Source organism: Aethalodelphis obliquidens, unplaced genomic scaffold, assembly GCF_003676395.1.
Source record: "Aethalodelphis obliquidens isolate GAN/ISIS:26980383/991018 unplaced genomic scaffold, ASM367639v1 scaffold7, whole genome shotgun sequence".
Taxonomy (NCBI): Eukaryota; Metazoa; Chordata; class Mammalia; order Artiodactyla; family Delphinidae; genus Aethalodelphis; species Aethalodelphis obliquidens.
This window is the reverse complement of record NW_020837951.1, coordinates 10,271,992-10,293,506: the sequence shown is the minus strand read 5'-3', so window position 1 is coordinate 10,293,506 and position 21,515 is coordinate 10,271,992. Positions and strand designations below refer to the sequence as shown.

At 42.4% G+C, this 21,515-nt stretch overlaps 1 protein-coding gene across 6 annotated transcripts in view; it reads right to left on the bottom strand.

Moving 5' to 3' along the window:
- The window catches only part of SCAI (suppressor of cancer cell invasion), a 137,224-nt gene that overhangs the window by 11,251 nt on the left and 104,458 nt on the right, over nucleotides 1–21,515 (bottom strand). For 5 of the 6 annotated variants that reach the window (XM_027104881.1, XM_027104883.1, XM_027104882.1 and 2 more), the window contains 4 exons: nucleotides 21,273–21,351; nucleotides 19,304–19,403; nucleotides 17,449–17,530; nucleotides 2,304–2,376 (listed from right to left, as the gene is read on the bottom strand). In XM_027104881.1, coding sequence (XP_026960682.1) covers nucleotides 2,304–2,376; nucleotides 17,449–17,530; nucleotides 19,304–19,403; nucleotides 21,273–21,351 — 334 coding nt within the window. Of the gene's footprint in view, nucleotides 1–1,432; nucleotides 1,577–2,303; nucleotides 2,377–17,448; nucleotides 17,531–19,303; nucleotides 19,404–21,272; nucleotides 21,352–21,515 lie in introns of all 6 variants that reach the window. The other variant, XR_003432502.1, reaches the window with a different exon arrangement.

Below are 21,515 nucleotides of genomic sequence, written 5' to 3'. Positions count from 1 at the left end.
TTGAGACACACTGCGCATTATAAAATATAAATGTCTCATTAACATTCATTCCACCTGTTTGTTTCTACCTTAAAAAAAAAATGTGGCTACTAGAAAACTGAAAATCACATGTGTGACTCCCATTATATTTCTATTGGACAGAGGAGCTCCAGACTACTATACCCAACCTAACTCTCAAAGGTAACCTCAAACTCAACATATCAAAACTTGTCAGTAGATTCTTTCCCGTTGTTCTCCTACAAATCTGCTTCTTATCCAGGATTATCATTTCTACCAGCACCTCAGCCAGACACCTGGCAGTCCATCCCTGCTTCCTTCCTCTCCCTGATTCCCTCTCATCCAGTCCAACATCAAGCCCTACTGGTTCTCCAGGATTATTATCTCCAGCTAACCAGCCACTGTCCTCACTCTGGCCAACATCATCTCCCCATTTCCATCAAAGCTCCTCCCCAATTCATTCTTCACATGCTCGCATGCTTTTTCTCTGCTAGAACACTCTTATTCAACCATTTCCCACCCCTATCTAATTCTACGTATCCTTCAACTCAACTTTAGACATCATTTCATCCACTTTCTTAACCCTCAAGGGCTGGTCAGGAGTTCACCTTACATGTGCTTCCTCCTGTGAAACCCTCAGAGCACCTACAGTAACTGCCTGTTAGGTTGTCTATATCTTCTACCTAGCACAGCGCCTGATAAATAAATGTGGAATAAATGCTTGTTGAATGAATGAAGTGACTCTTGGTTAAAGAGAGAACTGCAGAATTCAGATACCAGAGGTGCAGGGACGTACTTTGACGTTCCAAATACTTAGGTATCTGCTAGTTTTGTGTCCAGATGGGACACTTTTAAGGGATTAGAGGTCTAAGTTCTACAGCACAAAAAATAGGATACTGGACTAAAAAATGTTAAGGACATGTATTTCAATTAACCATATTAATAATAACAATAGTTAGCACATATTGAATACTTACTGTGTACCCAGAATTATTTAATGAGGTAGGTACTATTATTATCTCCATTTGATAGGAAAGAAACTGAGGCACAGAATGGCTAAGTAACTTCCCAAGGTCACATAGCTGGTAAGTGGCTGAGTTGGGATTCAAACACAATCAGTTTGCCTCCAGAGTCTGTGTTTTTACCCGCTTCACAATAAAACCTTTCAGATTAAATAATTGTGGTATTAACCCATTAGGTTCATGCAATTTAAAATAAAGCTGCATCTTGATAGGAAAATTTGATAGCAAAAAGTACTCGCAATTGGAAGGGGTTACATTTCTCCAAAAATTATAAGAAAGAGGTTAACAAAGTCCTCAAAGCAGGAGAGCTTTACCGTTGTTTGAAGGTAAGTTCTATCCCTTAGTGATTTGCCTTTTAGATACATGAACTTAGTATTTCTACATGTTTTTCCCTGTTAAATAGCAGAACTTACCTTAAAACAACGGTGAAAAGTCTCCAGCTTCTCTCGGGCATTCAAATGCTGACCATCACTTCCTGTGTCAAACTATGTCAGCAGACAGGACTTCTGGCTGGGAAGTAGCAGTAAAATGCCATCTCCCACAGAGAGACATCAGCACTATTCACAGTTAGGGAGATAGTGAAACAGTGACAAGTACTGCTAAAACAGGATTAAGGTTTGTTTAGTATTTTACCTAGCTTAATGACTGGGAATTAGATTAGATTTTATGTGTTGCTTACTGAGGACAAATTATTAAAGACAAAAAGGTTTTCATTTCTCAGCCACCTGAGAAAAGGCAAAACACTGACCTGTCTCTCTGGCACCCGGAGAAGAGGTTCTTTTATTTTAAAAATGCGAGGTAAAAATGTGAATAAAAGACACCCTTTAAGTTGTGCCAGTTAGGTTATTCTAACACTTAGGCATAGATTGAGAAGTGTTCTAGACCAGAAATCTCACGGTCTTAAAAGATACTTAAAATATGTAGCCAGAGCTGGAGGAAGTCATGCTATATGGATGACGACCCAGCACACCTGCAACACAAATTTTAAAATTCACAAATCATGAGCTCCCCAGTAGCAAGGGACCAAAACCTTACTCTTTTCTCAGGGATGATTTATCATTTCTTTTAGAATTATCTCAAGGCCTAACAGTAGCCCATTAAAGAATTCTGGTTGTTGGCAAGACTTCGGGGTTTATTTCAGACTGACACTTGCCACATCAAACTCTGTAAATCCACAACTGACCACTATAGGTGGGGGAGACAAAGATCAGAGCAGTATTATTCAAAATGTAGACATAAGTTTATTTGCAACCTACGGATACAACAGGGAATGACAAAACATACCTTGTAAAGCTTTTGGATATGCTGTAGGAGAAAGCAAGCAGACTAGTGGCTGTCCAAATAAGTTTGTGAAATTCTGTAATATACAAGAATTTAAAACTTTCATTAAAGATTTGACCAATGATAGTAACTTTCCAAAGCATATCATTAGTGTATAGATTGGGTCCTTTTACTTATAAACAGATGCAGAAACATCAGTAACAGCTGAAAAGACTGTCATTCAAGTTTAACATGCATAACAGGTTTTCTTAAAGTGGTGAAGTTTATTAAGTGAGCTATTGATTTTTAAAGTAAAGGCACACACATGGTTGAAGTGTCACAGGGAGAGGGCATCTGGCTGTTTATCCAGAGGCTGCTCCATTGGGCAACATACACTAATATTTACAAGGGTAAATTTGCCAAGATCTATGATCTGGCTCTCAGCCTCACAGGCTCTAAAACCTGACTTACTGGTATGTGAAGACTGGATTCATCTCTCATTGTGAATCATATTAATTGCTCATACAGAATGATGTATAAAACCAGAATGTGAATGTGTTAATTTACGGTGAGAATTAAACTGACACTCACTACTCTTTGCATGATTAAGAATATCCTTTCCCTAAAGGCAGATCTGCATGGGAAGTAAAATCATAGACTGTTTGGTAAAACAAGAAAGAAAACTTCTAAGAGTAAACTTAATAAGGAGTGAAAAAAACAAAAATAACTAAAAAATACTCCTGAATGATAAAAATGAAGACTTGGACAAATGGAAAGATATATTGTGTTCTCAGAGGGGAACCCATTCTAAAGATGTCATTTCAGTAATTTATTAAAATTTAAACCAAGCTCAACAAAAATAGCCACAGATTTTTTTCCGTGGCTGAAAGAAATTCTAAAGCGCATACAGATAAGGTACATTAGCCAGGAAAACTCTGAAAAAGAAGAGCAAAGAGGGGGAACTAGACTTATCAGACACCAAAACATACTTCAAAGCCTCAGTAATTAGAAATATGTGCCACAGCATAAGAGGAGGCAGAAAACCAATACAAAAAAAAATGAAGAATCTAGAATTAGACCCCAAAATAGACAGGGCTTAAGGATATATGATAAAGATGATGGTTGGAATTGGTAGGAAAAACTGATAGCTATCTAGAAAAAAAGTTGGCTCCATACTTCATGCCAAAACCTAGGATGAATTTCAAATATATCTGATTTAAATGTAAAAAAAATTAAACAATAACTGCTGAAAGAAAATAAGGGTTATTTTTGTCATCTAGAAGATCTTCCTATTATAATTAAGATTGATAAACCCAGTTACGAAAATAAAAAATACAGCATGAACTAAATCAAAAGCTAGATGATGGAGAAAAAGGAGATAACTTTGATCACTTCCCTCATACTATTTCATACCCTGTGATTGGGCTTTCAGATTTCCCTTCTTGTAGTCATTAGATATTTTTTTCCCAGGAAATTATCCATTTAACTGAGACTTTAAAACATTTTACAACTTTAGGGACTTCTCTGGTGGCGCAGTGGTTAAAAATCCGCCTGCCAATGCAGGGGTCATGGGTTCGAGCCCTGGTCCGGGAAGATCCCACATGCCGCGGAGCAACTAAGCTCACGTGCCATAATTACTGAGCCTGTGCTCTAGAGCCTGTGAGCCACAACTACTGAAGCCCGCATGCCTAGAGCCCGTGCTCCACAACGAGAAGCCACCAAAATGAGAAGCCTGTGTACCTCAACAAAAAGTAGCCCCTGCTCACCACAACTAGAGAAAGCCCACGTGCAGCAATGAAGACCCAACGCAGCCATAAATAAATAAATAAATAAATGTATCTTTCTTCAATAGATATTCATTGAACCTACAAACTAGACACTGTTCTAGGTGCTAGGGATACTGTAGTTAAGAAAAAAAACAAAAACAGATTAAAAAAACCCTAAACCTGTCTTCCTGGAGCTGACATTTAGATGGGGGTGGAGGTGGCAGGTAGAGACCCACAGTAAACAAAATAAAGAAGTTATATAATATTACAGAAGCTGACAAGTGCTACATATGGAAAGACAGAATAGAGCAGTTAGCAGCACAGAAAGATTTATAATCAGACTGTATTTAAATCCCAAATCAGCCACCTTGTGCCTTGGTTTTATCAGTAAAATGGGGATAATAAAGTAACACCTTGCGTTGTGAGGATTAAATGTGTTAGAATAGTGCATGGCATTATATAGAAGCTAACTTATGATTATAAGAAAAGTAAAGTAAGAAAAGTGGATAAAGAGTGCTGGGGAGGCATATAATTTTAAATAGGGCAATTAGGGAGAACTCTCTTAAGAGGCTTCAGCTGATTAAACACCTGGAAAACAATGTGGGCATCTTTGGAAGAGGATTCAAGGTTGGGGGAACACAACACAAAGGTCCTAAGCAGGAGACTGCCAGGTATGTTTGAGGAACAGCAAGGTCATTGTGGCTGAAGAGAACTGAGTGATAGGGAGACCAGCAAGAGATCAGAGATGCATCTGAGGTGGGGAGGAGGCATGTGAGGGCAGAAAACATGAAGCCTTTACTCTGAGTGAGATGAGGAGCCTTCGGAGATTTTGAGTAGATAAGTGACAAAATCTGACTTACAGCAACACCCTGTAGGAGAGCAAGGGCAGAAGGAGAAAGCCTAGTTAGGAAGCTACTGCAATAGTTCAGGGGAGAGATGATGGTAGCATGGACCAGGATGGTGGCGGCAGAGGTGGTAAGATTCTGGATCTATTAGTTATAACCAATAAAACATTCTGAAATGGATGTGGGTGTGAGGGAAAGAAGAGTCCAGAATGAAACTAAGGATTTGGGCTAGGGCAACTATAAAAGCACAATAGTCATTAACTGACATGGGGAAAGCTGGATCTGGAAGAGGTCTAGAAATTCTGTCCTGGGCATGTTCTCTGTGAGAATCACCAAATAGAGGTGTAGAGTATATAGATATTCAAGTCTGGAGTAACTGAGAAAGGTCTGGGCTGGAGATATAAATGTGGAAAGTGTCAGCATAGAGATAGTAATTAGAGTCATGAAATTATGTGAGGGCATCAAGGGCAGTCTGTTGTAGCTGGAAAAGAAGAGGAAAAAGGATGGAGCCCGGGGGCACTCCAGTGACAGGTCAGAGAGATGAGGCAAAACCAGAAGAGGCTGAGAAAATCAGCTGACGGCAGGCCTCCTTTGCCCTGAGGCAATCAATCGAGCCACTTGCATTTAGGTTTTAAAGGCCTTATGCAGAGAAGGGGACAGCAGTCAGAGCTCAGGGTCTGCCTAACATGGAGTTTAACAGAAAACTGGCCCTGCTAAATTGGAATCCCAAAGGGCTACACCCTTACTGTAAGGATGAACCAAAACCAAATTTCACACCTTCCTGCCCCCCAGGACCATGCCTCGGGGGACCACAGGAAAATTTTCTTGGTGCTGAGCAGAGCAGAGACAGAGCAAACAAACGAACCAAACAGTCCTGATGGTTGTAACTGTAAGCCAGCCCTCTTGCATGTTTGTAGCCCAGATTCATACCACCTAGGTAACCCCAAACACATGGTCCCCAAATGGCAGTGCCTCTAGGTGTCTAGCAGAAGCAAATGCAGACCCTCTCTGGATGAAAGTACCATCATTCTAGGGCTCAGTGAATTTCCCACAGATAATTTTAAGGAGAACAAGAAGAATCTAAGGATAACAAGAAGAATCTGTAAGGTCGGATCTTAACAAACGGCACCGCGAAACAGAGGAAAGCTTCAAGTGAGCTTTATTAGGGAGCGCTCCCGGGCGAGGTTCACTGGTCCGAGAGAAAGGGGCCAGAGAAGTCGCACCCGGGCGGGCAAGATTTTATAGAGGAACAAGGGAAAGGGGTGTGGTGAATCTGGGAGGGCGCAGGGTATTCCTTATTTGGTGGTCTTTTCGGGTATCCTGGGGGACCGTTAGTCCCGCCCCTCGAAAGGTGGGAAGGCTGGGCTGGGTTCAAAGTCCCCAGGTCAGTTCCTGGAACTGGGTGGTCCGGAATGTCTCCAGGTCAGTTCCTGGAACTGGGTGGTCCGGAATGTCTCCAGGGCAGTTTCTGGAACTGGGTGGTCCGGAGAATTTCAGTCTGATGCAACTTGTGAATTTGATTGTGTTCCCCTGCCTCGGGCCAGTTGGCCTTACATCCCGACATCTTTGGTGTAATGGGGTGGCGTTCTGATCTCTGGCTACTTCATGCTGAATGGGGGCGTCGAAAGGGGAGTCGGGCGACCAGAGGTCTGAGGTTTAGGGGAGACCAGTGGGGGGTTCTGTAGGAAGCAAGGTGTAAGGACCGAGGAGCATTTGGTTTGTGGCCACCCGAGAGACTTCCTCCATGCGCCTGCGAAGGAACCTAAGAAAACAGGGAGCAAACGTGAGCAAGATACAGATGAGAATTAAGGGGCCTAAGATTGGTGTTAGCCAGGTATAGAGGGTGGATCGCCACCAGTCGGGAGTTGGGGAGGCGGACTGCTGGTGTTTGCGTTGGAGTTCTTCTCTTAAGCGATGGAGGGCTTTTACGTTGTCTTCGACGAGTCCTGTTTCATTGATGTAATAGCAGCATTCCTCCGGTAGGAAGAGGCAGGTACCTCCTTTGTCGGCCGTCAGGAGATCCAGGGCTCGTCGATTTTGGAGGGCAACTCGGGCTACTGAGGTGATCTGCGCTGGAGGGAGGTGATGGAGGCGGCAGAAGCCAACCAAACGCCTAGCTGGAGTTTCTGTTCTAGGTCACGGGATGTTGAGACACTGTATGTTGGGGCTCCTCCCCCGATGCCCGCAGCAACGAGAGAGGAGGCGAGGGAAATGCCTGCGACCATAGGGAGAAAGATGGCCCTTTGGCCCTTAGAGAGGTCACGGGCCCTCATGAGTGCTATCAGTTAAGCCCTTTGAGAGGTTGTCCCTTCTGGGAGGCTGTTAGCCTTAATAATAGTTGAGATAGTTACCACTGCATAGGCTGCCCGTCGGTGTCCGTCAGGACTGAGTATTGAGCTACGGTCCACAAAGAGAGTGCGGTCCGGATTTGAAAGAGGGGTGTCAAAGAGTCCCTCTCTTGGTGGTTTGAAGGGTTCTATGACATGAGGGCAGAAATGGGATGGAAAACCCCCGGTGCCAGAGATAGGCAGGAGGGAAGCCGGGTTCAGGCGAGGGGAGGGATCAAGAGAAATAGCTGGGTTTTCAATGAACAGTAGGTGGAACTCCTGGATGCGGGAGGGGCCCAGGAGGGAGAGAGACTTGTGGCCTAGGAGGTCGACCAGCCGGTGGGAGGAAAACACGCTTAGTGGGTGGGCCAGAGTCAGTTTGAGTGTTTGGTCAGTTCGGCTGCCGCTGCTAGGGCCTGAAGGCATGGTTGCCATCCCCGAATGGTTGGGTCTAGCTGTTTGGAGAGGTAAGCCACGGGGCGGTAGGAAGGCCCTACAGGCTGGGCAAGGAGTCCAGTGGCTATTCCGGCCCGTTAATCCACAAAAAGGTGAAAAGGTCGGTTTGGGTTGGGCAGAGAAAGGGGAGAAGATATCAGAGCGTTACGGAGGATGAGAAAGGCCTGTCGAACGGCGGAAGGAGAGGTGATGGGTCCTTGAGGGGTTTCTTTAGCGGCTAGATATAAGGGTTTAGCAAGGAGAGCAAAGTTAGGGATCCAGTGTCGGAAAAATCCTATAAGGCCCAAAAAGGAGAGAATTTGTTCCGCTGTTTCCGGAGGCTGGAGTTCACGGATAATCCGGGTGTGGTCGGCTGTTAGACCTTTTGTGGTAGCGGTAAGGTGGAGCCCCAGGTAGGTTACAGAAGATACAGATAACTGAGCCTTGGCTGGGGAGACCCGATAACCGCGAGAGCCAAGGTAATTGAGGAGATCTGCAGTATGTTGTCTTGAGAGGCTGAGAGACGGGCTACAAAGGAGGAGGTCATCTACATATTGAAGGAGTGTGCTGGGGGTAAGGGAGCAGGAAGTGGGGTCCCATGCCAGCGCCTGACCGAAGAGGTGAGGACTGTTGCGTAAGTCCTGGGGAAGAACTGTCCAGGTGAGCTGACTGGAAGTATGAGTATCCAGATCCATCCAGGTAAAGGTGAAGAGGAAATAGGAGTCGGGATGAAGGGGGATAGTGAAAAAGGCATCTTTGAGATCCAGAACCGTAAAGTGGGTTGTGGATGGGGGGGGGATATGGGAGAGCAAGGTTTGGTACTACTGGGTGGAGAGGAATTATGGCCTCATTGATTAGTCGGAGGTCCTGGACAAGGCGATAATCCCCAGAGGCCTTGCGGACAGGCAGGATGGGGGTGTTGCAGGGAGAGTCAGTGGGAATAAGGAGTCCCTGGTTTAGGAGTCTGGTGATAATAGGTTGTAGGCCCCTAAGGTGAGTCTCAGAGATGGGAAATTGGGGCCTTGATGGAAATTCGGAGGGGTCCTTTAGGCGGATGAGAACGGGGGAATGGTGTGTTGCTATTATGGGCTTAGAAGTATCCCAGACTTGGGGATTGATTGGGTTCGGTGTGATTGGAAGAGGGGGATAGGAGGGGGAGGGTTCTAGAGACAGGCCGAGAAGAGAAAGCAGGAGTTGGGAGGAGGGGACCTTAGGGTCAAGTCTGACCAGCTGGAGAGAGGCCCCTAAGTGGAAAAGGACATCTCGGCCTAGCAAGGGAACTGGGCAGGATGGTATGACTAAGAAGGAATGAGTAAAAGGGAGTCCTTCGATATGACATGGGAGTGGACCTGTCTGGAGTGGGAAGGATGGTTTGCCATCAATACCCATGACCGAGATCTGGGAAGGAGAAACTGGCCCGGAGTAAGTAGGCAGGACCGAATAGGTAGCCCCCGTGTCCACCAGAAGTGAGATGGACTTACCCGCTACCTGTAGCGTTACCCTGGGCTCGGCGAGGGTGATGGGGGTCTTCGAGTCCGGGCGCCGTCAGTCGTCAGCCAATCCCAGCAGTTCGAGTGGTAATGCCGTTGGGTCGGCCTGCCCCGCCCCCCCCCGCGTGGAGACGCTGAGGGAGGGCCAGCCGTAGGGCAGTCACTCTTCCAGTGCCCCGTTAGCCCGCAGCTGGGACACGGCTTAGAAGGAGGTCGGGGATTGGGACATTGGCGAGCCCAGTGGCTTTCTTTTCCGCATTTGAAGCAGGCCCCCGGCGGGGTTGCCTTTTGCGGACCCCGTGGATGCTGTGATCCATGGGAGATGGCCGGCCTTAGGGCGGCTACAAGAGCTTGGGTTTGGAGGGCCACCTTCTGGTGCATCCGAGCCTGTCGGCTGGATTCTGCCAAATCCTCACGGCCATTATAGACTTTAAAGGCCATCTTTACCAGATCTCGAATAGGGGTTTGAGGGCCGTCTTCTGCCCGTTTTAATTTCTTTAGGATGTCCGGGGCTGATTGGGTGATAAAACGGGTGGCTAGGACCACTGCCCCTGCCGGGATGTCGGGGTCCAGCCGGGTGTAGAGAGTTAAGGCCTCTGTAAGGCGATTGAGAAAGATAGCTGGATTTTCGTTAGGTTCTTGGGTTATCTCTTTTAGTTTTTCAAAATTGACTACCTTATGAGCGGCAGCCTGCATGCCAGCCAGGAGGCATTGGATCATGAGGTCGCATTTACGACGGCCATCTTGGCCATCCTGATTAAGTCCAGCCTGGATCAGTGCCAGGTACGGCAGTCGCTCCGACGGGCATGGAGTTGTCGGTAAGGTGAACCTGATCTGCATGGTTTCGGGCAGCAGTTTGAATTCTTTCCCTTTCGTCAGGGGTTAAGGTAGAGGACAGAACCACAAAGATATCGTGCCAGGTTAGATCGTAAGCTTGAGACAGGAGGCGAAATTCTTTGATGTAGTGGGAGGAGTCGGCAGAGAAGGAGCCTAATCGCTTTTCTATTTGAGGGAGATCTTGGAAAGAAAAGGGAACATGAACTCTAACTAATCCTTCCGCTCCTACTACCTCCCTCAGAGGGCAGAGGAGATTTGAATCTTGGGAGTCGTGAGAGCGTGTATGTGCACTAATTGGCGAAGCAAGGGGCGTGGGAGTAGAAACCGTTGAGGGAGGTGGGGGAGCGGTTGGAGGGGCCAGAGCGGGTTCGGGAGGAGGAGGGACCGCTTCAGGGTAGGGTGGAGGTTGGAGAGGAGTTCTGAAGGGGGGGAGTGGTAAGAGATTCGGGAGGGTCGGTTAGTGGGGAGGGGTCATCGTGAAAGGAAATTAGGGGCTTGAATGTAGATGTCTGTTTGGCAAGAAGGATCTGGGAAGTGGAACAATCAACGCAGAGGGCAGGGCGGGAGCGCAAATACCAGAAGGCCTGAACATAGGGGACCTCGGACCATTTGCCTGTCCTGCGGCAGTAATTATCTAGATCACGGAGGATGTTAAAATCGAAAGTCCCTTCAGAATTGATTGTCTAGAGGATATTGTGGCCAGGCCACAGTGGAATAGAAAATAAGCCGTCTGCGACGGAGATCTTGGGAGAAACCGAGGGCTGTACAATTGGCTAGGAGACACCCCAGGGGCGTCTTAGAATCTGGTTTCGATTGTGAGGTTCCCATGACCCCCCAGTCTGTCCCTGAGTGAATGGAGAGGGAGAGAGGCGTCCCTGGTCTCAGTCTCCAATTCACGGCAGGTCGGAGGGCGGTCAGGCGATTGGGACGTCTCCACAATCACCCGAGGCCCGGCGGGTTGGAGAGCGGTCAGGCAATTGGGACGTCTCCACAGTTGCCCGAGTCCCGGAGAGAGGACGGAGGAATCCCTGACGCGGCCGGGATTAGGGACAGCGAGTCCGGTGGGCAGGGACTCTGGGGGTCGGAGGGAACAAGGGAGGGGGACTTACCCCGTTTTCTGCAGGATCGGGTGGATGAGTAGAGGTTCCCTGGTTGTCTCCTGGGGTAGGGGAGGAGCGGCCCACGCGGTAACCCGTGGGGCTTGATACCCCTCCCGGGTTTCAGCACCAAAAGTAAGGTCGGATCTTAACAAACGGCACCGCGAAACAGAGGAAAGCTTCAAGTGAGCTTTATTAGGGAGCGCTCCCGGGCGAGGTTCACTGGTCCGAGAGAAAGGGGCCAGAGAAGTCGCACCCGGGCGAGGGTTGGGCAAGATTTTATAGGGGAAGAAGGGAAAGGGGTGTGGTGAATCTGGGAGGGCGCAGGGTATTCCTTATTTCGTGGTCTTTTCGGGTATCCTGGGGGACGGTTAGTCCCGCCCCTCGAAAGGTGGGAAGGCTGGGCTGGGTTCAAAGTCCCCAGGTCAGTTCCTGGAACTGGGTGGTCCGGAATGTCTCCAGGGCAGTTTCTGGAACTGGGTTGTCCGGAGAATTTCAGTCTGATTCAACCTGTGAATCTGATTGTGTTCCCCTGCCTCGGGCCAGTTGGCCTTACAGAATCTAATCAAAGATAATCAAGCATACAGGGATACAAAAACAGCAAAGGGTGTCTTTAAGCAGCAAAAGCAGATTTCAGGTGTAAGAATTACCAGATAAATAAATAATATAGTAAGTATGCTTATTAAGTTTAAAGAAATAAAGAACAAACTTGAACACAGAAAATAGGGAACTATAAAAAGGGCAGTGAATTATTTGAAAAAGAACCAAACAGAACTTCCTGAAATGAAAAATACCACAAATAATATAAAAATCAATAAATGGGTTTAATAACGAGTTAGTCACAGCTGAAGAAAAGAATTTGTGAACTGAAAGCCAGATCATAAGAAATTTTCCAAATCTCAGCCAGAGAAACAAAAAGATGGAAAATATAGAAGAGAGGTCAAGAGACATGGAAGACACAATGAGAATGATGTATGTAAAATCAGAGTTCCAGAAAGAGATGAAAGAGGATCTGCAGCACAGCCAAGATTTGAAGAGATAATGGCTGAGAATTTTCCAGCAATAATGAAAAACTAACCTACAGATTCGAGAAGTCCAGCAACTCCCAATAGGTTAAATATAAAGAAACAAAACCTAGATAACTGCAGAACGCCAAAAACAAAGAGACGGTCTTTCAAAGTAGCAAGAAGGAAATGGAATGAGTGAGGCTGACTGTCAGAAGAGCTCTTAGGTAATCTTGTTATGAAGGTGAATGCCTTCCTAGACCACAGCAGTCTACAGTCATCAGTCAGACACTTTAGGACAAGGCTGTTTAGATAAATATGACTGTTTTGACAAATGTGTAAGTCATGTTTACTGGCAGGGATCCATCTCTGTCATATATAATTAAATACTCAAAGGATTTTCTTCTTCCAAGGAAAGAAAAAGCAGAATTCAAAGAAGTGTTGCCCAAAATGACAGGTTTGTGTTTTTTTTAACCCCACTAGTACTACATTATTACAGATAAAGCCTATTACCTGATGGAAATTTGAGAGCCAAAATGTGAGCCACACTTGTTATGTTACAGACCTCGGCATTTCAATTCCTCTCTTCTGAAATGAGGCTCAGACTAGCACGAAAAGCTCCTCTTTTTCTAAATGTAGAAACATCTTGGGCTTTGGAATGAGAAAGACTGCTGGAATCAATTAGGCAAGATACTTAACCTCCAAGAGCAGTTACTGCAGCTATAAAATAAGGATAATGGTGACTACCTTCATTTAATCATTCAACATATATTTATTGAGAATATTTTAAGTATGAAGCACTGGGTACATAAAGGTACATGTATATGCAGATATAAACACACACGAGGGACTTCCCTGGTGGTGCAGTGGTTAAGAATCCACCTGCCAATGCAGAGGACACGGGTTCGAGCCCTGGTCCGGGAAGACCCCACATGCCGTGGAGCAACTAAGCCCATGCGCCACACCTACTGAAGCCTGAGCGCCTAGAGCCCATGCTCCGCAACAAGAGAAGCCACGGCAATAAGAAGCCCGCACACCGCAACGAAGAGTAGCCCCTGCTCGCCGCAACTAGAGAAAGCCCACACGCAGCAACGAAGACCCAACACAGCCAAACATAAATAATAAATAAATAAATTTATATTAAAAAACAAAAACACATGGACTTCAGGGAAAACATAGCATAATGCTGATAGACCTTTACATTCTGGGCAGAACAGCTGAGCTTGCTCAGTGAATATGACTAGACCACGAAGACCTAAAGACACTGACATCAGAGATTACCAAACTAAATGGCCCAGCTAGATTGCCACACTGAGCAGCTCACTGTGACAAGTCCTACCTAGAACCTCAGAGATTCTAACCATTTTGCTAGCTTCCACTCTTATATCTGAGCAGAAGGGCAAAAATTATGAGTCTCTAAAATGACATATTCAGGAAAAACACCAGAAACAAACCATAATGGAGGAAAGAGACACCATGCAGGGAGAATTTTTTACATGATCATTGACATTCTCAAAGGGAAGAGAAGATATTTCAACCAGGATAAAAACCAATTATATATGTGTATGTATATATGTTTTACATACACACAGATACATCTATATCTTTGTGAAAGAAACATCTAGAGAACAAATGAAAAGCTCAATAAAAGGGTTAGAAGACAAAGGCAAGGGAATTTCCTACAGAGCAAAAAGACTGGAAGATGGAAAATAAAGGGCAAAAAAATCAGAGGACTAGACCAGAAGGTCCAATATATGAATTACAAAAATTCTCCAAAGAAAGAACAGAGAAAATGGAAGGGAGGAAGCCACTGAAACAACTCAAGAAAATGAGCAGAGTTTCCAGATTGAAAGGACTCACTAAGTACATGCCAAGTACCATTGTTAAAAGTAAACCCAGGGGCTTCCCTGGTGGCGCAGTGGTTGAGAGTCCTCCTGCCGATGCAGGGGACACAGGTTCGTGTCCCGGTCTGGGAAGATCCTACATGCTGCGGAGTGGCTGGGCCCATAAGCCATGGCTGCTGGGCCTGCGCGTCCGGAGCCTGTGATCTGCAACGGGAGAGGCCACAACAGTGAGAGGCCCGCGTACCGAAAAAAAAAAAAAAAGTAAACCCAGACCTGGGCACTCTGTTAAGAAGCTGAAAAACACTGGAGACAAAGAGAAGATCCTATATATTTCCAGGGACTGAAAACAAGTCACATGAAAGAACTCAGAATTAGAATGCTTTGTACTTCTTAAGAAATACTGGAAGCTAGAAAGCAATGGAACAATGCCTTCCAAATTTCGAAGGGAAATAATTTCTAATCAATACCAAAACTACCATTTAAGTGTGATGGTAAATCAAAAACATTTGTAGAAGTGCAAGACTTCAAATATTTTACCTCATATTCACCCTTTCTCAGAAAGCTCCATTTTGCTGGAGATGCTACAGTAAAATGAGAGAATAAACCAAAATGAGAGAGTAAATTAGAGTGTCCAAGAAGAAGACATAGGATTCAGGAAACAGGGATTCCAATATAGAAGAGAGATGAAGAATTCCCAGAATAATAATGAAAAGAGATTCAGGGAGGAGAGCTGTGCAGTACATGTCGAGGGCACCAGTCCAGAGGCTTTGCAAGAGAATTCATCCCAAAGATAAAATTAAGAGAATGATGCATCTGAACAACCTGAAAGAAGATTAAGCAATTGGTGAGGAGCTTGGGGTTGAATCTGTGATAAGTTCAGAAAAAGAACCAGGAGCAAGATAACATTATTTGCTCCAGGAAAAGTAGAAAGTTGCATAGAAAAGAAAAAGTTTACTATGTGGCTTAGATGTTAAAAGCATTGTATAGTCATAATAATATAAGCACTAAATATTCAGTGAATCAAAATTATGGTATGTCTATTGTGTGGATAAAAGTTATAAAAGGTATGAATATGAAATGGGGATAGGAAGGGGAAAGAGAGTTAAATTTTTCTTCCATAATGGGATATCAATACATGCTGCTTAAAACATGTATTTTAAGAAATACAAGAAATAAAGATATTTCTTTAAGAATCAAGGAATATCAATACCAGCATGTGATTTAGAAAAATAATGGTTAAATACCAAAATAATTAACTTAAAAAGATGTAAATGGTAGCCTCTGGGAAGAGGCAAACAGGGGTAGGGCATGAGAGCGGGAGACTGCTGTTGTTAGTAACTCCTGGCGGAACCTGGCTGAGTAGATCTCACCCTGACCACACAAGGGAATTATGCTGATACCTGAGACCCACCCCAGGCCAAGCAAATTAGAATCACAGGAGTTGGGACCCAGGTACAAGTGGTTTTGAAGAGGGCTCTGAATGTTTCTGATGCACAGAAAGAGAACTACAGCTTTCAACTATATGGATGAGTTACTTTCATAAAAATTAAAAAGTAATACTGAAATGAAGAAATAATATGAAGTGTTTGTATTTACATGAAGAAACATTTAGAAAACACATATATGTTCATAAAACATTCATATGGATGAAATGGATATAACAAAGTATGTACTGAAGAAATAATACATGTCACCCAGTTCTTTTTCATTAGAAACTTGCAAAATGATAGTTTAAGAATTTTTACGTGCTTTGTGGGAAAAGTAAATGTCAGACACTTTCACATGTTAACACAGAGAACTGCACACCTGATTCAGAGGCATTAACTAATTTTTTAAAAAAGACCAAATTAGTCTACATCATGCTCTCATTTGCCTACTGCACATGGGCTCCCCATTTCATTTCTAAACATCAGAATGTTCTTGACAATTTAATTTTTTAGAGGAGTGACACTGCATGTGCCATCAACACCAAACACACACAGAAATCTATTATTCCACTGTTATCCTGGGTGTTGGGATATTGAAATTTAGAATTAAATCATGAGACATAATTCCAATTATGCACAATGGTGTTTTTTCAAAATCATCATCCAATACGCAGTCTACATCCAACCGACACTCTGGAAATAGCAGGTACATAACATGAATGATATTCTTGAGATTATAAAAGATGGTATCAAATAATGTCCAATTAAATTGAGAGAAATTAATAGATTGTGAAAATACTTTCAACACATGCTAGATCATAGTAAGCAATACACTTGCTTACTGTGCATCAACACATTCTGTTACATTGTTAAACTGTAGCAAATGTTTCCTTTTCATTGACAAAGGCACAGAATGCTTTTTTTGAATTCTGTGAAGACACAAAATGCCTGGACTCTTCTGATTTTATATGTTTAAATGGGGTAGCCAATAAACCTTTTCCTTTAGCAGCCTCCCACCCTCTCAAAAAGATTAAAAATGACAACAGCACACTCACAATTTAAGAGTGTACATAGCTAGTTTTCCTAAAAATCAAAAGTTGTAACGTTAAACTTGACAAAATGGGTAGCAAGAAACATGCTGAACAATGTAGGGTGGGATGGATGCTCCTGGAATTCCGACTTTAAAAAGTGAAACTAAGCATGAAAATTAGATGGAAAAATATGCTTGGGGTCAGCTTTTTTGGCTACCAAACATTTCTATTGCTCTCCTGAAATAAACCTATTAACGTTTGCTTCCCCATCTAATTATATGAACACCCACAACAGAAATAATTTTAATTGGCAGATCTGTGTTTCCAGCATATTTCTGAGTATACTGTCCACTAATGAAATATTCCAACCACATACAAAGGGCTCCAAAAATTCTGTTTTCATTTTCCTCTAAATTACTATTGTTTGAATTCTAACATCCAACTTTAAAGTGTCTCACTGCTGCCATTCTTTATATAATCATTGAAAACCACTGCTTCTATAGCAAAATATAAAAGAAAGGATTTTCACATTAAGTCCCTGTTACTTATTTCAGAATTCAGGGTCATCTTTTTTTACTTACTGTCGCAAATCAAAAAAAACAATAAGTGCATCTAAAACAATTTGTGTTGATATTCAATGAATATAACTCTATAACATGGGATAGAAATTCCACTTAAACTATAGTAGCTCAGTGTATAGAGGGGAAAAAGTTTGAAAACTAGAAAATAAAATGTTCCCATATACTTCAACCTCTATAAAAGAAAACTATTCTGGGTTATATAACAAAAATAAACCTCCCACCAGTGATCTTGGAAATCTTGAATTTTTTTTCCCGCAGGAGGATTTATTATTTTCCACTGAGTGTCCATTCATGCGTTTTCTTCTTGTTTCTATTCATAGCACCAGATCCTGACTAGCATGCACAACCTCAAAAGAAAAGAAAGACTAAATACAAACTGTGTAAAATTAAATAAAATAAAGCAAAATAAAAAGGCACATGTTCAGACTGGTTACCTCAGGGTGGTGCCATAGTGTCTAACGTGGAATAGCGCTCGTGGAACTCACCTTATACGCAACACTATTGGATGAATCCACAATGATGAACAGGGGCTTCCTTGTGAAAGGATAGAGATCTCCTGGATGAAGGCTGGGAAAACAACAACAAGAGTAACAGTGAATGACTGTATAACTTTATCAGCCAAGTCTCAGAAATCTTATTCATCAGTTTGGTCTGCTCACATCTCCTTTTTGTCACAGCACTGGGAGAAAAACAAAGATTAATTAAGCAAAAGACCAAAAAAGTCTGTATTTACTGGGGTAGACAAGTTAACAGTTTTATTTGGAAAAAAAAAATTCGAACATAATTATTATTCAAGAATATTCAAGCTGAAGAGAAGTCTATATATTTAATATATATATTAATATATTTAAAGATGGATTAATAAATACACATGAAAATCCCAGAAGTCAGCATTTAGGGACTTACTTAGTATTTATAAGTTCCTCCTAAGAACATGTTCTGAAAACAAGATGTAATAACACAACCAGATTTCTATTTCAATGAATCTTTCAAAATCTATATCCATTTTAAAGATTTTTATTATTTTAAGCTATATCTTAATATTGCAGACAATAAGCAGGGGCTCCCCTTCTATTATCTACATTTCCTCTGGACATGTGCATCAGAATCAGCTGGGGTGCTTGTTAAAGATACAGATTCACTGTGGCCCACAGAAGGCTAAAGTCCAGTAACATGCATTTCAGAGCCACTGCTTAAGGTCACAATTTTGGTGTGCATGCTCTTTCCCATGGTTGGTGGACAATGTGGGTAGTTTATAAATATTAATGTAAATATACAAAATGATGTTGTCAATGAGCAATATCATCAAACCCCAATATATTTCAAATACAAGTTTTTCTGATATAAATCATTTACAACTATGGTCAACTATAGCACCAACACATGGCTTGGGGGACAATTAGCTATTATATGTGTAATTTGAAACATTTCCCTCTGCCCTCCCTTCCCCACTCTTTAATATGAACAGTTATATTTTTATGTAAAGTGCTATTAAAAATGCAGTTTCAAGCAAGTCCTGTTTCCTCTATAATGAGACTGCTCTCTCTCAGCTAGGGAAGTTTTAGAGCCTATAATGGCCCAACCAGTGAATGCACTGAGCAAACTTTCATGGATGAAATCTCCTTGAAATCATACAGCTAACTTCATTTTTGCTATATCACACCAACATAACCTTATATTAAAAAGCTTATATTGGAAAAAAAAGCTTATATTGGGCTTCCCTGATGGCACAGGGTTAAGAATCCACCTGCCAATGCAGGGGACATGGGTTCAAGCCCTGGTCCGGGAAGATCCCACATGCCGCAGAGCAACTAAGCCCGTGCACCACAACTACTGAGCCTGCGAGCCACAACTACTGAGCCTGTGTGCCACAACTACTGAAGCCCGTGCACCTAGAGCCTGTGCTCCGCAACAAGAGAAGCCACTGCAATGAGAAGCCCACGCACCACAACAAAGAGTAGCCCCGCTCGCCGCAACTAGAGAAAAGCCCGCGTGCAGCAACAAAGACCCAACACAGCCAAAAATAAAATTAATTAATTTTAAAAAGGTTTATTTTGATATTAACGTGCATCATGTCCTGCCTTATTATTTATGTATATATTTATTGTCTCCTCCAACTTGAATGAACAGATCTCCAGTGATTGAATAGTTCCTGACATATAATACATACTCAATAAAAAATTGTAAAATAAATATTAACCAACAATTCTAATTGCCTAAGATAGTCAGAGCCTGAGATATTGCTGGAATCCAAATAAGTGTTATGAATAGCAGTCTAAGGGAACATTCCATTTTACTTAATATTTTATAAGAGAGAACTATGATTTTTATAATACATACCAGTGCATTTCTTTGTGGGATTGATTTCGTTTGTGGATGGCATCTCCATTTATAATATCCCGGTTACTATTAGTAAGTACCCCTCCAAAATCATAAGGACCTATAAAAAGAAAGGGAAGAATCCTAGACTTCAATTGGAGAGTAGCATTGATCTGATGTTCAAACACAAAGGTGTTGGGTGAATCTTTCATTGATACAAATGGAAGATAATTACAAAACATTTTTATTAATTTAACATTTTAGTTTAACTTAGCATTTAAATGATTTCAGCATGTTGCCTGTTCCAATATTTTAAAAGATCATCTGACCATCTTCATCAGTTCTTCAGATTATAATGAGAAACAAAACAAGAATCTACTGCATCCCATTATTCTGGGTAAAAAAGAGATGGAGATCTGGGATGTTCAAAATGATCTTCTCATTTCAAGCAAAACTAAAATCTCAAGTCCAACAAAATTATTTAAGTAAGAAAGTTGCAGAATGGAGTCCTAATAATTTCTTAAATATAATTTTAAGAGGGCCACTAATTGTAAAATGTAGGGAAATTTTTGAATGGAACTTGAAAATTCTCACTGACAAAAACTTCATTTTTAAGAAAAGAATTACCAAATACCAGTGTAGGAAAAAATCCACTATCATTATTATTACATCAACCACTGTAATTCCGGTTTGGGAATTAGCCGTTTCCCACTGGTCCTATCAGTTAGTTAAATAAACTCTTGTGTAAATGGAACAGCAACCGTGGGATGTTAGGAATAATCTCTCTCAAAGGACCATTCAGTTAGTAACTACTGTACTTTGAAAAAAGTAAAACAAGAGATCAATACATTAGGTGGGGCCCAGAAAATCTGATTCAATAGTGTATAAGATATGGAAATAATTATTTATAAATAAAAGTACTAACTTTATCACCAAAAAATTAAAGTATTTATGATTTTGCATCACTTTTTTTTTTTTTTTTTTGCAGTACGCAGGCCTCTCACTGTTGTGGCCTCTCCCGCTGCGGAGAACAGGCTCCGGACGCACAGGCTCAGCAGCCATGGCTCACGGGCCCAGCTGCTCCACGGCATGTGGGATCTTCCTGGACCGGGGCACGAACCCGTGTCCCCTGCATCGGCAGGCAGACTCTCACCCACTGCACCACCCGATTTTGCATCACTTTTAATAGTGTTATAGTTTATCCCTTAAAAAAAATCACTGCAATGAAGAGAGATTTATTTTGTTTTGTTTTCATTTTAACACTTTAAGAGGATCTGTAGGTCATGCAAGGAAGATGGCAGGGACATGCATTGTATAAAGGAATGCAAATTTCAACAAACAAATGAGGAGGAAAATGTTAAGGATGTTAAGAACAATTTTTTTTTTGTCCAGGTAAAGATTTAATTGCCTTGTTTACATCCAAGCTACTCATCTAGTTCAACCAATTTCATATATTCTGGACTCACATGTTCTGGACAGCTTCAAGTTTTTATTCTAAAATAGCATCCCAATATTCTACAGATTGAATCCATAAAACCAAAGAAAGGACACAAAATAAAATTATGTCAAGGACTTGAACTTTCACAGTTACAAAAGTGCACTGATTTCTACAAGACTTTCAGCCACAGTGAAGCCGCTGACCAGATTCCCTAACACACAAAAGGCTCAGAAAAATTCAACGATGTGAAGTAGATAATTAGGCTTGGTTATTCCATGCACATATATGTGTTTGCTTTTAGCAAATCTGTTAGAGAGGCATGCATGTAGTATGTGAATTTGCTGATTTTTTTTAACTTTACTGTATAATATTTCAGCAAATAAAACAGACTGGGGTATCTACAAGATTGCCAATTCAGCAAACAGACCAGGTTTCAAATTTGGGAGCCTCTCTAGAAAGCTTGAGATTGTCTGTGGGCTATGGGCCATCGCCTTGTAGAAAATAAAGAGAATTCAAGCCCTGCTCACGACAGGGAGCATTCCTTTATTGTACCTTCACTATCAGAACGACCTGTGGGGAAAACGCCAGTGGCTGACAGGTAAATCAGAAGCACACTATTGGCAGGCAGCTCCTGAAATTAAAGAAAATCACATATACAAAACGACAAACAGAAAACAACAGTTTTATTGAAAGTTCATGACATTTTACAGTTATAGGGAAAACAAGAACCTAATTTAACATATAATGGTCTCCTCCAAGAGAAAAGTCACTCTTGCTAGTTCCAACTTATAACTG